The sequence below is a fragment of the Ascaphus truei genome, chromosome 5 (genome assembly GCF_040206685.1).
Source record: "Ascaphus truei isolate aAscTru1 chromosome 5, aAscTru1.hap1, whole genome shotgun sequence".
NCBI classification, from domain to species: Eukaryota; Metazoa; Chordata; class Amphibia; order Anura; family Ascaphidae; genus Ascaphus; species Ascaphus truei.
Window position 1 is genome coordinate 19,112,735 of NC_134487.1, and position 16,715 is coordinate 19,129,449.

The following is a 16,715-nucleotide window of genomic DNA, read 5'->3' on the forward strand; positions in this document are numbered from 1 at the left end:
TAGATTTGAACATATGTAGAGAACTCTGAAATCCACACAAAAAACAGAGTAATGAGAATTGAATTTCAACACTTCCTAAGAATACTGTAAAATGTCTTTATTTCTCTCTCTGGTTAATTCAGCTCCACAGTCTATCATCACTTAAACGTTTATTTTTATTTTGAAGATAAAATACTCAACATACAAAATAATACAAAATGGTGGTGATGTTCCAAATAAGTCAAAATATAGTTGCATAGTTTTCTGTTTGAGTGTAATTTGTGTATTACTATGTCTTCAAACACCACTTTCTCACCCTTCCTTATCTACAGTACATCTCTGGGTTTTTTGTTCCTGTTCTCCAAACCCCTGCTTTTGAGGAGAACTCTTGAAAGCTTGTCCTATGACATAAATTGTTCGTCCAAATAAAAAAAGGTATCACCTAATGCTGAAGGACTCATTTATTCTGCACAATCGCAACCGGACTAAAACGGCTATTTCCGTGTGTGTGTGTGTGTGTATCACAGTTCTGAGTTTAAGTTGAAAATAAAAATTACCATAGGCACTGTGTGGCTGGACAGAGTAACAGGCTACAAGCTTCTGATACAGTGTCTCAAAATGTCATGACTTACACTGCTCAATCTTCTATTGGTAATGATAAAATACACAATGCGCTTCGGGCGCCATTAACCCCCTCCTTAATATACAGACGTGTTCAATCTTCACACCATCTATTCTCCAAGTATGGAGGTAGAGAACAGAGTTTTGTATACAAAGTACTAGGTGTGGGTAGTGGACAGGTAATCTCTGTGACCGCTCTCACTGACGTCAGAACGTCCAATGCCGACGTACGTTTCGCAGGTGGCTTTGTCAAGGCATTGGACGTACTGACGTCAGTGGGAGCGGTCACAGAGACTACCTGTCCGCTACCTGTCTCTACGCGTTTCGCCAGATGCTTCGTCAGGAGAAACTCCTGACGAAGCATCTGGCGAAACGCGTAGAGTTTGCAGTGAGGGAACAAGCTCTGAAGGACTGGCAGAATTCGGGCAAAGGTCTCGTCTATTGGGAACTTCCGCCCTCAGCCGTGACGCGACAGCGGAAGTGACGCAGCGGAAGTGACGCGACGGCTGTGACATACGCAGAAGAGAATCCTAAATGCTGTGAAGCTGCCTATACCTGCACAGCCATACAACGAGCTACGGTTCTCTCCTCCACCTGATTTGTACATGGCGAATGTGAGTGTAATATACTCGTGTTAATTGTTTGAATAATACAATATTGGAATAGTATGCACTATTGTGGCTTTTCTTCTTATCCATATATACCCGTTCCTTGAGGGATCTCTCTGTCACCACTCAAAGGGCTCCAGTCAGAGAGAAGGATCTCTGACACGCGATATTTTCTGCGATTTATGTGAGTTCTATTCTATAGATTACATCTATCTGCACAGTGTTTACCATCTGCACTATATATGTTATTCTTTCTTGCATATTTTGCTACACCTGCCTGCGCTCCTCATCTCCAAGCAACAAATCTACCCTTCTGGGACCTGGAACTGTCCCATCAGAGGAAGTTGAGCTGCCTTTTACACTTATATTTTTTTCACTATTGGTGTTATATTGTGTGTATATAAGTTGTATTCTTAACAACATTATTGGTCCACCTGGGAGCGCCCAATCCATTTCCCCACCCCTTCCCCTTCCCTCACATCCCTATATTTCTGCAATGGACTAATGTGCCTACACTGTTATGTACGGGTTTTTCCTGTGAGGAGGGTGTGAGATATTATGAGCCAGTCACTTTGTTAGACTGATAATAACTAATTCATCTGCTACGTGTTGCACCACTTCAGTGCCGAGCTCCCTAAAATCACCTATCTCCTACGAGTCAGCCACACAAGCCCTTAACAGATACACATGGTCCTTGACTTATACCCAGTATCCTGTTTTGTTCCCACTAAGTTCAATACACTTGGTCTTAGTGCGATCGTGAGTCCCTGTCTATACTCAGTGGGGCTCCTTACCCGATTATCTACCCACCTCCTTTATTTTAATTCACATTTTTGTTTTAGGTACGCCTCATATCGAGGTTATAGTTCACCTATCAATATATTTTAATTGAGGATTTCTCCAAATAAAGTTTATTTTAAATGTATTCATCACTACAAATAGTTTAGTCTACTTACCTTCATTTCTAGGTCTCCGGTGATATCAGTTCATCAGCCATTCCAGAGTGCTCTCAGTATAGGGGTTTCTTCTCTCTTTGTTTGATTGTTCAGTTATTACTCCTTATCGCAGCACCTACAGCCAGGCTGTAGAGAGGGTCTTCCTTTCCTCCCCCATCCCCCTACGTTTGCATTAACCCTAACACTGCCTGCACTGGTACCAGGTCTTATCTGTTAGGCAGTGTAGATTAGTAGCCAAGAGGATATGACCACACACTCCCCCTGGTGGCATCTCATGGACCCCGCTGAGAACTCAATTTATACATCATCCTTAAATTTGATAATACAGAACAATGCTTGTTGATGGCATACCATTTGATGACAACAGTTGATAGCATAACAGTTTACCATTGAGGTATGTCTGGATCCCTCCTATAACATGGAGAACCCATACCTCCCCCTTCATTAATAATGTTTTGGGTCAGGCTTCTTAACTAATTTGGCGTCTTGGGCAGCGATGGTAACAGAGTACACCCTAGGACCCCGCTAAGGAATATATTCTACCCGGTCCAGGTAGATATTGTTCCCTACCCTCCAGACTCGCATTAGATAAAATGTGTTATCTTCACTGAAGTACTTAGAAATACTAGACCTAGGGGCTAAGTATTCTAGGACATCTTCCCTCAACCACTCCTCTCGGTTGTCCTCTATTTCTCCCATTATAGGCTCAGGGACATATGGGTAACAATACCCATGGGACTGACAGTACCTTTGAACTATTAACCGATCAGCCCGGCTGAGTTTGGTTAATTTACGGCCACAGGCCTGGCCCAGTAGCACCCAAAATAGTGGTTCGTGAGAGCGTTATTCCTGATAGATTAGGGCTAAACCGGTTGGTTGTATCAACCCTAGTTTAATGTTCCTATCTCTTTTTCTGAGGGCCTCTGCCATTTCTTCCACAATGAACTCTCCTTCCTCCCACCAACGATCCACAGTGTCCCCGCTAAACAGCAAGAACTGGATCCGGTTCATATAATGGACATACCCTTGAAACATGGGTTCCCACCACAACAACAACAACAACACCTTCCCCACATTTACAGCACACTAAGACATATTAGATTTGGAGTTTGTTCTAGACAGTGTCCCTGACCTGCCAACCTTTCTGACCCTTGTTTGCAGAAAGGCAGGTACTCAGCCATCCCAACCCCCAGCAGGATCACCATCAAACCCATCCCCAATTTCTCCAGTCCTGGCAGGAATTAGCTACATCCCGGTTGTCCTGGGCAATAGCAGTGGAGGCCTTAAGCTCCGCAAGGTCTCTGGGTGAGTCAGTTGTGGGTATGCCTACCACGGCCTGTCACCGCTAGTACGTGGTGCTTATTAGGGTCCGCAGAGGCCTTACGTCTCCAGGGCAACCGCACTTGAAGTGAATCCGGCCGAGGCATCCCGATGGAGCGTCTCCCTTTGCAGTCGTCCAACATTGCTTCGGACTCGCCCCCCAAGGGAAGAGGACCGGGACAGCTCGCTGTGGCTGGCGGCGGCTTACAGGCAGCGGTCCCGTCCCTGCGCCACTAGCGGAAGTTCCTCAGCTTCCTCCGGGGCGGTCATCTTACCAGGTGAGTGCTTTTTAGATGTCGGGACAGGAACGCACGGGTCCCTCGGAGCGTCCACTTCTGACGTCGCAGTCCCATTCAGCCGCCTCTGTAGGTAGGCAGCGTCCTTCCTCTGGGCCAGCAGGGGTGGCGGCAACACCTTAGGCTTTGGGTAGGGACTACCACACCGCTGGCACTTGGATGTCAGGCTCACCTCTCCGCCCGGTTGTTATATTTTGCCTCCATGTAATGGCAATTTTTTTTGCCTCAAACAAAGATGGCCGCGGAGAGCTTCACGCTCCCCTCAGTCCTGCCTCTTTATAGCTTCGCTATGCTCCTCCCCCCCCCCTTCTCCTCGGCTGGCTGATTTCCGAGCTGCAGATGTTGCCGGAAGTCGCTCTGCTCGACTCCCTCTGCGATGGATTGGCGGTTCCTTCAGTGTAGTGTGTGTGGTGCGCGCGGCGCTCCGGAGTGGCGCGCGCGGGGGGGGGGTGTAAAGATGGCGGCGCCTGTGATCCCGCGGAAGGAGGCGCCGCGCGGTTAAGCAGAGGGGGGGAGCCGGTCACGGAGCGCCGTGTGATGGGACAGGCCGCCCGGTGGCGGCGGCGGGAGGAGGATGTGTGAGCGTTACTCGCGCGCGGTGCTGCGGGTGTCGGTGGCGCAGATCTGCCAGGCGCTGGGCTGGGACTCGGTGCAGCTCACCGCCTGTGAGCTGCTCACCGACGTGCTGCACAGGTACCTGCAGGAGCTGAGCCGGGGCTGCCACCGCTACTCCGACTTGTGTGAGTGTCATATATACTGTCTGTATACTGTGTGTATATATACTGTGTGTATACTGTGTGTGTGTGTGTATAGACTGTGTATGTATGTTTGTGTATGTATATATATATATATATATATATATATATGTGTGTCGCTACTCAGACCTGTGTGTGTCCCCGGCGTTGTGCTCACTGTGTCTGTGTATATATACTGTGTGTCTGTGTCACCGGCGCTATACACACTTATATGGACCCAAGGTAGAAGCATCTAGGTGGCTCCAGATTGTCATACAGCACCCTGGCACACTCCTGTGCTTTCTATGAGAGGTCTAGTGATATGAGCATGTTGTCTCATAGTCCTGCTTGTTTGGGGTGTCCTGGAGGCTTGACATGAGCCGTGTCACTGACTGTCGTTATTTCTGTTTCTCGTCCTGTGGGGGGAGTCAAATGGATGAAATGATTATCATTTTGTACACTCTAAAATAAGAGTACTCCAAGTTATCATGCTGTCTTCGGAACTACTTCTGGTGACTCTAGATGAGCCAGGCATCCCCAGACAGTCTTATTGATGCTCCCAGATGTACAGAATGGCATAATGAGATCATGGTCTATCTGAAAGCCCTGTTATTGACATTACTTTGGCAGTGTAGTCCTGTAGTCCTGATGTCTCTTGGTTATAGGCATCTCAACAGCCGTTCTACTTCTCTCTATAGAAGATGTTTCCTGGTAATTTCCCAAGATGATGGGCAGTTTCAGAGCCCTGGTATGAATGTTTCCTAAATGACGGTGTACTGAGATTATTGGCAGGCTCAGTGCTGCTTTTTATGTTCCCTAAAGTATGGGTGACTTGATCACTACAGACAAGGAGTTTGAGACAGTCCTGTTATGTCATGTTCTAGTTTAGGGTGGCCTAATTATTATTATTATTGTTCATAACGACTCATTCCTGATATGCTTGTCCTCTAATGTCCTGTTTGCTATGGTGTAGCTGGCCTGATTTAGTGGTCCTGGATTATCTTGGTTCTGATGCATATTATTCTGATGTCTGGATGGTTATGGACCCTGTTTATATTGTATTTGACACGTGGGGCCTGAAGACCTCAGATCTTGCTCAATGTCAGGTATGCCAAACCTGTTTACTTCAGTGTGTGTGTGTGTGTGTGTGTGTGTATATCTATATCTATCACTATCTCTGCTTACTCTAACTCCAGGTGATCAGTTGTAGACTACTTATAGTTACGCTAACGTAAAAAAGCATTTGCCCGTGACTCCAGGTGTTCATACAGGATTGGGGCACCTTTTCATTGTGTTCACCGAAGGATTGTGCAGGATTGATGTTATTAATGTTTCCGATTATGTGCAGATGTCTTAACGTTTGGGTAATAAGATAGATGAAGATTAGCAGGCATTTGATTATAATATAATGGTTACAGGTGAGTAGGGCACGTTCAGCCAGTCTCTTTTTTTTTTTTTTGTCACATTACTGTAGATGTTTATTAAAGTTGAGACGATCAGGCATGTCAACATTTTCATTGACCTGTGCAGACTGTCCTCTTCTGCAGTTGTTACATAACTTTATGCTTCACAAAATGAATAGTGCTCTGCAGGTTATCTCCCTGGGACAGTCATCTCCACGTGTTGCTGTGTGAAGTGTCAATAGGCAGTGGCTAGTCTGACTGGTAGCAATTCTGTTAAATGACATTTCAGCCTTTCAGACAAGACTACAGTACCTTTTCCTAAATCGCCGTAATGTCAGCAAATCACTTCAAGGATTGTCCAACATCTGCAATGTCAGGTCCCTGGCAGCTGGAGATGAAGACCGGGAAGAGTTGCAGAAGTTCTGCAGGCATACTGTTTACATCCAAGTGTCAGGAGGCACATGTTCAGCTGCTACACAGCAAGTCATGTGTTCCCACCTCACTGAGTGCTACTAGCTCCTTAAGCACCAGTTTTTTCTGCAGCTTATTGCAAAGCAATGAGCTGCACGTCCCTCTATTGCCAAGCAAGGGAAGGTAATTCTTAAACGCCAGCTTTGTCATTTTGTTTTCTGTTTTAGTCGGAGAGTTAAGATGCATGTAAAGTTAAAGTTGAAGGCTCTCTGCTTCTTAAATATTATATTTACGTACACCATAAACTTCGAATAGTAGACTTGGGGGTCTCAATTTGATGTATTCAGAAAATCAGTGAATGATATAGAACTGGACTGTTTTGCAATGTATTGCTGAACCACGGGCAGCAAAATGGTTAAAGGCAAATATGTGTTAATTAGCCATTGAAGGACATAGACTCCATACATTTTGGGGTTAGTGCTGGCTTTTCTGTTTTCAGCATCAATGGCTTCATACATTTAATAGGTGTTTCACACTTTAAAGCTCACTAATTTAAGTCTGTTACAGGGAGTTCAGTGCATACTTATATATACATATCAAGTGTTGCAGTTTTCTGGTGGAGATGTGAATAATGTTGGTAATGTATTTGAAGCGTTGAGAGCATAGTGCATACATGTATGTATGTGTGCACATGTATATACTGTGACAGTCGGACTTTATAGGTCTGCAGAAGGTTAAATAAAGCGCACCCTCGTTCCAGCATGATGGTGTTGACTTCTGCTGGCAGTTAGTTTACCTGAGCTGCATGGTTTAAAAGGCCGCCTGAGAATACAGCCAGTGTCTCGCACAGAGGGCTGAGAGAAGCCTGTCTGCCTGGAGTTCTGAGGCGCAGCAAGTCTAGCTTGGAAAGGACTGTGCTGATTGTAGTACTATACCTGTGAGTGCAAGAACTACCCATTGAACTTCTGCTACACTTTTTGTGTTTGACTAGGAACCAGCTTATTTGGCCAGTGAGGGTAGTTAGAGAAGTTATTTTTGTTTAGTTGGCCTCCTGAGTGGAGTAGGTTTTATTTTGTTACTGTACCCACACGTGCTATTTGTTTTACATTTGTGGACTAAATAAACGACAGTGAATTACACTCCTGCTGCAAACTGTTTATCGCTGATAAGCGGTTTTACTGCCAAAATATATTGTGTTTGATATATATTCATATTCGTATAGCTTGTTCATATTGTTTCATATTCAGCACGTGTTAATCCACTGCTGGGTGACGACCTTCCGGTGCTTTGGTTACAAGCCTCTGTTCTCCATGTTACTCTAGCTGATTTCCTAGTTTCATACTCCCATCTTATTTTTCAACTTGGCCTTTTGCATCTCTTTTGGAATTCAGTCAAGTGTCATCTTTGTCCAACTATGGTCATTTCTTCTTGCGATGTGTCCGGCCCACTGCCATTTTTATTTCTTCATCCTTGTAATGTCACATACATTTGTTTGCTTCTGAACCCATTCATTCTTTTCCTGTCTCTTGGTGTAATACCCAGCATACGTCTCTCCATACTTGTTGTCTGAAGCTTCTGAATGATCTCTGTGTTGAGTACAAGTTTCACATCCATATGTGAGCACAGACAGAATACAGTGGTTTAACACAGGGGTGTGCGCCCCCCAGGGGTGGCACAAGATTTGCTAAGGAGGCACGGCGGTTAGAGGCCCCGCGCCCTTCCCCAAGGCATTTAAATTGAATGCTGGGGGAGGCGTGAGGCCTCTGTAACATCCCTTACCTGCTGCCAGCTGGGTCTTCGGCGACACGTCACCATGGCAACGTGGTGTAAAATGACGTAGTGAGGTCAGGTGACGGGATGCCTCGCCATGACAACGCGCGTTGAATGACGCTGCCGGGTAATGTGACATCATTTGATGCCGGGTTTTAATCGAGGGGGCGTGAACACTGAGGCTTCCAGGCAGGGGGGCGTACGCCAAAAACTTTGCGCGCCCCTGGCTTAACACATTCCTCTTCAGGCACAGTGGAAGGTGCCCTTAAAAAATTGCCTTGTTTCTTCCTAGTACGCTCCATTGCTTTATCATTGATATTCAAAAGGTTTCCATCCATTGATACTTGCTGACCAAGGTAGACACTGTTTTCAACGTCTTCTAGCTCTATTCCATTTATTTTGATCTGTGTAGAGTTGGCTCATTTGGTAACCATCCCTTTTGGTCTTGCTGAGATTCTTATGAAGGCCCACCCTCTTACTTGTGGTCTTCTGGGCTTGTGGCAAAAATAGTGATATCTGCAAATTGTAGGTGACTCGAATATTCACCATTAAATGGAAAGAAAAAAAATCTATATCTTTTTTTTCTTCCCAGTTCAATGCCGTAAGCAATTCCTTTAAGTGTTCCTGTGAAAGGCTGTGGTTTACATGAAGTGTCCCCGTCACATAGCCTTGCTAATCCTCATCTTCCTAGTATCGTTGTGTAGTCTAATGGTGAATGTGGCATTCTCATAAATCTTCCTTAGGCCGCGTCCATAGTGCAGGATAGCTTGCGCCGAAACACACTAGGACGTCAATGCATATGCGTTTGCACATGCGTTACAGGGAGAGCGGCGCTTCACAATACTAAGAAGTTTCTATTTCTAGCGTGATGCCGGGTCACAGAGGAGCGCGGAAGCCAACGCGTTGTACTATGGACCCGGCCTTATAATATCAATGTAGGCTTCTTAAACATTTTGTCTTTCTAATGCATTTAATATGGCTGAGGTGTAGACAGAATCAAATCCCTTTTCCTAATCTATGAATCCTAATCTAAGTGGTAGATCGTGTTCATTACTTTGGAAAATCACTTCTTGTAGAACTTGGATGTGATCCACTTGGGTTTTACCCCCTGTGAAATCCCGCTTGTTCTCTAGGCCGGGCAAAGTCCAGGGTTTGTTGCAGCTGATTTAGTGAGTATCTTCGTAAAGAAATCTAGTAAGTGACGGGACGTAGATTGTGTTCTATGATTCGCTTATTGCCAATCATAATCTGTTGTTTTTTTTTTCCTTAGGCCGCTTCCATGGTTACTGTTACCGCACGCGGTGCGATCAAAATGCAGCGCATCTGAGGCTGCCCTTAGAGTGCACGAGGAAAATACATTTGTTTCTGTCGCGCGGCTGCCGGCTCACGTGAGCGGTTCGCCCAATGGGGGTGAACCGCTCCATGACGACACGCCCTCTCATCGCGTCCAGGTAGAGGCACACGAGAAGCCACACGCACGGTTGCATGCACCCACTTTGGACACAGCCTTAGGCTGAGTCCATAGAAAGACCGACGGCGCTGAACCGTGCGGACGCTCCGCGATGAGCCCCGTCATCCTCAATGAGGATGTCTTGAGAGGGGGCTTCCGAAGGCGTGCTGAGGTACAGGGATTTTCAGCCGACATCAGAAATTGTATCTGAGCGCGCTGTCGGCTGAAAACCTCCAATCACAGCGAACCAGTGTCACGACGTTGGTGCCATGATGTTGGCGCCGGCGCTTCGCGGGCTATTTGCCCCATGACGTCAGGGCTTCGCCTCCCAATCGCGCACGCTGGCTCGCCTGCAAGTCCATACAATCGCTCCTGATTGAGCAGGCGAGCCTCAGCGTCAGCGCGGAGGAGCGCTGTCGGTGCTTCTATGGACGCAGCCTTAGACTTTTATCTACAATCTTCCCCATCTCGCAGTTACATTTTCTTGCATCTTCGGTAACACACTTGTGGACTGTCTTGCAAAGCTGTTTTATATTCCCTTTTTGTTCTTGCATCTTGGGATGACTTAATTTCTTGTTGTTTTTCGTCTCATCTCATTTTGTATCCTGTATTTTGTTGGTGATCTTGTGTTAAACTGTAAAGGACTGTGCAGTCTTCAGTCGTGTGTTTCCTGTTAGCCTGGATACAGACACATTGTTGTTCTTGATTGTATTGGGTCCCTTCCACATCCATTTTCTATTTGGATTCTACTTGTAGAATGATTTCATGAGGTTTTCACATTCTGGAAATGTTACCAATCGGTCCCAATTTCATTTCTGTTGCCATAACCATACTAACCAACTGATGCTTCATCTTAATGCCGGGCACCAATCTTTGCATTAACATCTCCCATAATGATCTTGATGTGGCACTTTCCATTATTAAGTTGGTTAATTTCATGGTAGAAGTTTTCTACTTTGTCTGTGAGACGTGATGTTTGGACATACACTTGGATAATGGGAATCTTGTATCTGTCAACTGAAATTGTCTTACCTTTAATACTCCACTATATGGTTTCTCCATCCCTTGTTAATGACATCTACTCCACTGTCAATTGTATGTGCATTTGTAATATAACAGGTGTCCACTTTTGAGCTTAGAGGCAGCCCTCTTTTCTCCTTACTTCACAAAGACCAACAATATCCCATTGATTGTTTTCAAATTGGTCTTCCAGTTCTGGCAGTGCTGCTGGATGTTATAGGTAGCCAGATTGAATGACAGCTGCTGTTTTAACCTGCAGGGATTTCTTTCACCCTCTGCTATCATGCCTTGTTCCTGAACATTATCAAGGCCAGGGGCAATCCAGCCTCTGGAAAATGAGGGCCGTTGCTTTCCTATGTGGGGGTTGAGATCTTACTCGCCATGCCGGCCTCATTTTCTTGTCGGCAAGTACCTTTCCCACTTTAGCAGGCTATGTTGTTGAAGCTTTAACAGATCCGTAGTCTTAAACACCCATTGCCGCCTTCCTGCCAGTTTGAGGCAGTGGGATAAGGGTGAGATGTGGAGATTACCTATAGTTATATGTAGAGAAACCAGCACTCTAAGGGCTGTTCTATAGTGTGTGTGCGGCCGTGTGTGCCTGTGCGTGCCTGTGTGAACGCGCGTGCACGTGCCACACGCTTTTTGTGTGTATGCTGAGCTGTGAGCTGTGAGCTGTGTGAAGGTACTGTGTGTGTGTTTGTGTGTAGTTTATTATTTATTAAAAAAACACTTTCGTAAAAATAAAATATTTATTAACATTGTACATACACGCACATACACGCACACATACATACATACATACGCATGCATACATACACATACACATACATAAATAAATTTCAGCGCCGGTAACGGCGCGAAAATATTCTTTTGCCCGTCTTCCCCCGCTGTCAGCCGGATGCACGCTCACTGCTGTGCGCGCGCGGCCCTTGTATAGAAGGACTGGCTAACCTCAGTCAATTATAAGTGCCGCGCGCATGGCGTAGCGCACGCGGCCACTATATAACAGCCCTAAGTTTGCAAAGAAGGCTTTGCAGTGTATCGCAGAAAATCGACATGTATTCTGTAGACCTTTTGAAACTGTTGTGGAGAACATATAGTTCTTCGTATTCGATGGTAACCGATCTGTAATTGCCTATGAAGAGCTTAATGTCCTGTTATTTTTGTAAGATTTAACTTGGACACTTAAAGGTTCAGTGTTTGGTGTTGCATAGTGTATACAGTACGTCTGTTCCAGGTGTTCAATCACAGTTTGGAGATCCAGATACTCTTCTAGTGTTATTATTTAAGCGTATTACCTTTCCCTCTCGAGTTCATACAAAGGGAAATCCTCCGTAACACAGTGTAATTAGACCAAGGTGCTTTTTATTAGTCTTTTGCAGTTTTAAACATTCCCGTAGCGATGGTGATTCTGGGCAGATAATGAGACGAAGTAGCTGTTTAGTGTTTCTTTTTGTTTGTTTGGACCCCTGACGCTGAACGGAATGACCTCAGCAGACTACCCGACGTACGTTTCACGTAGGCTGCTACTTCAAGGGTAGGTGCCCGCCCCTCGTTGGTGAATTTAAATACCCACGAAAACAGAGGCGGAGTCAATGGAAATAACTCCCTGGGTGCTGGACACACTCGGGGGGGGGGGGGGGGATGCATTTGATGGTATGGAATGATATGGTTTAAATAAAAATGTGCGTGTCCCTGTCTCTGTGAAAATTAACTTGCAGAGACTAATTAACCCCTTAATTAGCCAGGGTGTTGATAAACTGTATATCTCATAGAGGCATGGTGGGTTTGATGTTGAAGGAATGTTAAATCGATTAGGTAGAAAGTGGCCGGTTAACCCTGCATGGGTTAAGGGGGACACAGGGCACCACTTGCTCATATTCAGCAAATTTCGCTCGTAGGGTAAACCAGCCCATTGATAGTTGTTGACCGAGGAGGGCACGAGGATCAGTGGACGAGGTATGGTGACAGAAATTGTCTGTGTCACTAGTGGGAACGCACCACTCGTCAGTGTGTGGGTATTGACCTTCGTAATGGCCTTGCTGGCGACAACTAATTAGAGCAAAGGAATTGCAAAATATGGACGCAATATTACAGAAAAGAGGAGTAGAGGAAGCCATTGTTAAGGCCATTGGGACTCAGTGTATGGAGGTCATAGATCCAACGACATGGGAGAAGGAGCGGCTCAGTGAGTAAAGACACTGACTAGCACTGAACAATTGCAGGTGTCGGCTCCTTGTGACCTTGGGCAAGTCACCTTATCTCCCTGTGCCTCAGGCACCAAAATAGATTGTAAGCTCCACGGGGCAGGGACCTGTGTCTGCAAAATGTCTCTGTAAAGCGCTACGTACAAATAGCAGCGCTATACAAGAACATGCTGCTATTATTATAATTACTGTTATTATTATTAGCAACGATATTGGCGTTGGAGTAATCTGTCTGTCACCTTTTATGGAGCCTGTTAGAGGGTCTAGCCCGCAAACAATGTAAACCTTTGAGGTCACGGTTGTGAGCCATAAATAAATGGAAACACCAGAATTTGTGATTAAGGAAAATGTCATGTAATTACCTAATGGGAACTCTGCTTGGGTAATATAAATAGGGGGTTTCTTGTGAAACACTGCTTAGATTGATACAGTTGTCTAGCTGGGTAAAACACTAGAAATTGCACTAGCGGCGGAGACGTCTTGGATTTAGTTTTCAAGGGGCGCCAGCGAACACGACTGTATCGTTTCCTCATCAAAGAGAGGGAGAGTGGGAGTGAGGCTCTCGCAAGCTGCGCAGGTCATGGGAAGTAAGGACTGGCGGCTGATTCAGTGGGGCTCATCCAGTTACCAAGCAGTAACAAATGTTTAACTGCTTATAAAAGATCAGTGTTCAATGATTAAAATCCATCTTTCAGTGGGTGTGAAAGGGAATAGTTTGACATTTGATATCATTTTGTAGCATCCTTGTGTAAAGGTGCACAGCAGATTAAGGCGAAGGAAAGACGTTATAGGGTGAGTAAGTCAGGGTGCTTATTCTGTATCTGCCAAAGGGGCTGATCGGAAGTTTCCCATATTAACAATTTTATGTGCAGAGTTGAGGCACAAAAATGTGGGGTTTTCTTCTATCTGATTCTTTTCAATTGATGTAAAGGGCTCCAGTCACCAAAGTGTAAACCCCTTAAACACCTGTGCAACTGATTGGGTTTGATCGGTACAGAACTGCACCCGTGAGTTTCTTTTAATGTTCTGTTGGTAGTGTATTGTAGGACCAAATTCATACAACCGTATTTATAAATTCTAGCCGGTTTTCTGGGGTTTTTATACATGGATCAATACAATTGCGCACACTAAGTAACTACATCTTGCACAGTGTTGCTTCTGAAATGCGGCTCCTTTCTTCAGTATTGCTACTTTGTCATTTTTAATCCTGAAAACACCACCGTTAAATGGCTGGCTTCTGTGTTTCAGATGGACGGACAGATCCAGGTTTGGACGATGTTGGCCAAGCCTTTAAGCTGATGGGGGTAAACCTCAACGAGCTGGAAGATTACATACACAATATCGAACCCGTCACCTTCCCAAATCAAATCCCATCCTTCCCCGTCAGCAAGAACAACGTGCTGCAGTTCCCACCACCCGGAAGCAAAGATGTCGAGGACAGAAATGAATATATTCCGGACTACTTACCTCTCATCGTCTCTGCACAGGAAGGTACGGCGTCCAACTTAAACCGTTTTATTTTTGTGTACGTTGCCCTATTGACGCCAATGTTTGTTCCGTATGCAGAAGCGTTTGCAGGAAAATAAATGTATCTATATCGTGTGTGTGTGTGTGTGTGTGTGTGTGTGTGTGTGTGTGTGTGTGTGTGTGTGTGTGTGTGTGTGTGTGTGTGTGTGTGTGTGTGTGTGTGTGTGTGTGTGTGTGTGTGCACACATATACATACATTGTTTACCCTTTTGACACTTGCCTGCTGAAGGGGACCTCGGTTTGCAAAGTGTTGCGGCATTCTCCGTAAGTGAAAAGGTTAATAATAATAAAAACATTTTTAAAAGTACATAAGTATCCATCATACTTAGGTGTGTTGTCTGTATAGTGTAATACATGTGACACAATAGGACAAATAACGGAGTGCCGCTCAACGCCGAGATAAGTTGGGTTGCTTAACCATCTTGACTTTTTTTTTTATCTCGCTGAGAGCGCTCCTCCGTTACCTGTTCAGTATATTCTTATATAATTATTGGTTCACCGCGGTGGTTAGTCTGGCACCCAAAATAGTTTTGAATTAATTGTGATTTACTGCGATGTTATGCATACTAATAGATCTATTATTATTATCATTTATTTGTAAAGCGCCAACATATTCCGCGGCGCGGTACAATGGGGGTAGAGAGATGTGTATGTTTATATAACCATGTACACCGTTGGATACAAAGAGGGCCCTGCTTCTGAGAGCTAACACTCTCCAGGGAATGAGGGACAATGTTGAAGCAAGAAGGGAAAGCGGCTGCTCATTGTAAGATGAGGGGTGACTCGGGTTAGAATATGGCCCAGTCTAACAGCTGAAGCCATTAAGGTTTTGGGGAGAGAGGGGGGCTGGTACATAGGGTGGGATTGGTCCAGCCAAGGTGGATGTTGGGGGTATGCAGGTGGGCTTCCTTGAGAAGGCGAGTTTTCGGGGAGTTTTTAAACCTCTGAATGCTGGTGGTGGTGTGTTAGGGAATTAGGAATAAGCACTTCTGACATAAAAGTAACATTACTAAAAGGAGTCCCTGCCCCAAAGAGCTTACAATCTAGGTAAATAACACGGCAGGGTTTTACCATGTGTTCGCAGCTAGTGGTGGTTCTATCATTTAAGATGCTTAATGGTTTTACAAGTTTTAGGTCTGAAAGCCTAGTCGTGGAAAGCAAAAAAACAAACCACATTATATACTTGGATTGTAAGCTCTTCGGGACAGGGACTTCTCTTCCAAATGTTAACTTTTCTGTATGAAGTGCTTATACCAACGTTATGTCCCATGTATTACTGCCGTAAAGCGTTATGTACATGGATGTGTATGTCTAGGAACCAGTTACATCACTCTAATCACCTGAGGACAGTATGCTGGCGTCGGCGCTGGAAAGCCAATTTCAGAAAACCGCAGTGGTAGCCGTTTGTAGAAAGGCCCCCCAAAAAAGTCTGTACACCCCAATCTATCCAGAAATAAGAGGATGGTACTTTGAGGATTTTAATGGTGGAAATAAATGCAAGATATACAAATAGATGTCACTGCACCTAAATCAAATGGCTTTAGAAGGGTGTATGAATGCATGTATATTACTACTGTCCCACGTAGACAGGCCAATATTTAGTTCCTTGTATAATCTATCCCAGTGTTTTTCAACTGGTGTTCCTAGGTACCCTTTGGTTCCCCGGGTATCTCTAAAGGGCTCCCTGCAATTTTCAGCTCATTTGAAAATTGTACCAAATACAGAAGAATTTACAATGCATCTGATCTCAGACACGGTATTAGAGAGGGTTGGGGTTCCTTACAATGCATCTGATCTCAGACACGGTATTAGAGAGGGTTGGGGTTCCTTACAGTGCATCTGATCTCAGTCGCGCTATTAGAGAGGGTTGGGGTTCCTTACAATGCATCTGATCTCACATGCGCTATTAGAGAGGGTTATAGTTACTCAGAATTTCCCAATGTAATTATAGGGTACCGTAACAAAAAAGTTTAAAAAAATGACCCCACTGATCTGTCCAGTAGTTTCTGTGTTTTGGAGAAATATTGGAGCGAATTGCTGAAAACTGCCTTACGATCTCAAACTGGATTGCTGCAACGTCCAAATTCTGCTTCCAATTGGTTATTGGCCTCGAATGGGGTGTGTTATGAAAGTATGCCCTCTATATACTATAACCTCTTATTACTCTGCTTTTTCCAGGTATTGATCATGTTACAGGGAGAGGAGTGCTTGGGCCTGTGCACTGCGGCTGTTGGCGTTATACAGCACCACCTTGTGGCTGACTGTTATTTTTATTTTCCTCTCTAAATAAGTGAATCGGTTTTACTCCTAAATGTGACTGCAGCATATATAGAGCAAAGACATTGTTCTAGTGTCTGAAGTATCCACATTTCCACGCAATTGTGGATTGGAGGACTAACTCGGTGTGAGAACA

The 16,715-nt window shown here is 44.9% G+C and overlaps 1 protein-coding gene across 4 annotated transcripts in view; it reads left to right on the top strand.

Annotated features, from left to right (window-relative positions):
- The first annotated feature begins 3,452 nt into the window (after window positions 1-3,452).
- Window positions 3,453-16,715, top strand: part of TAF3 (TATA-box binding protein associated factor 3) — a 111,019-nt gene continuing 97,756 nt past the window's right edge. For 2 of the 4 annotated variants that reach the window (XM_075599421.1, XM_075599422.1), the window contains exons 1-2: window positions 4,230-4,520; window positions 14,024-14,266. In XM_075599421.1, the coding sequence (XP_075455536.1) occupies window positions 4,355-4,520; window positions 14,024-14,266 (409 nt within the window). In that variant the 5' untranslated portion in view covers window positions 4,230-4,354. Of the gene's footprint in view, window positions 3,763-4,229; window positions 4,521-14,023; window positions 14,267-16,715 lie in introns of those variants that run through there. The other 2 variants (XM_075599424.1, XM_075599423.1) reach the window with 2 other exon arrangements.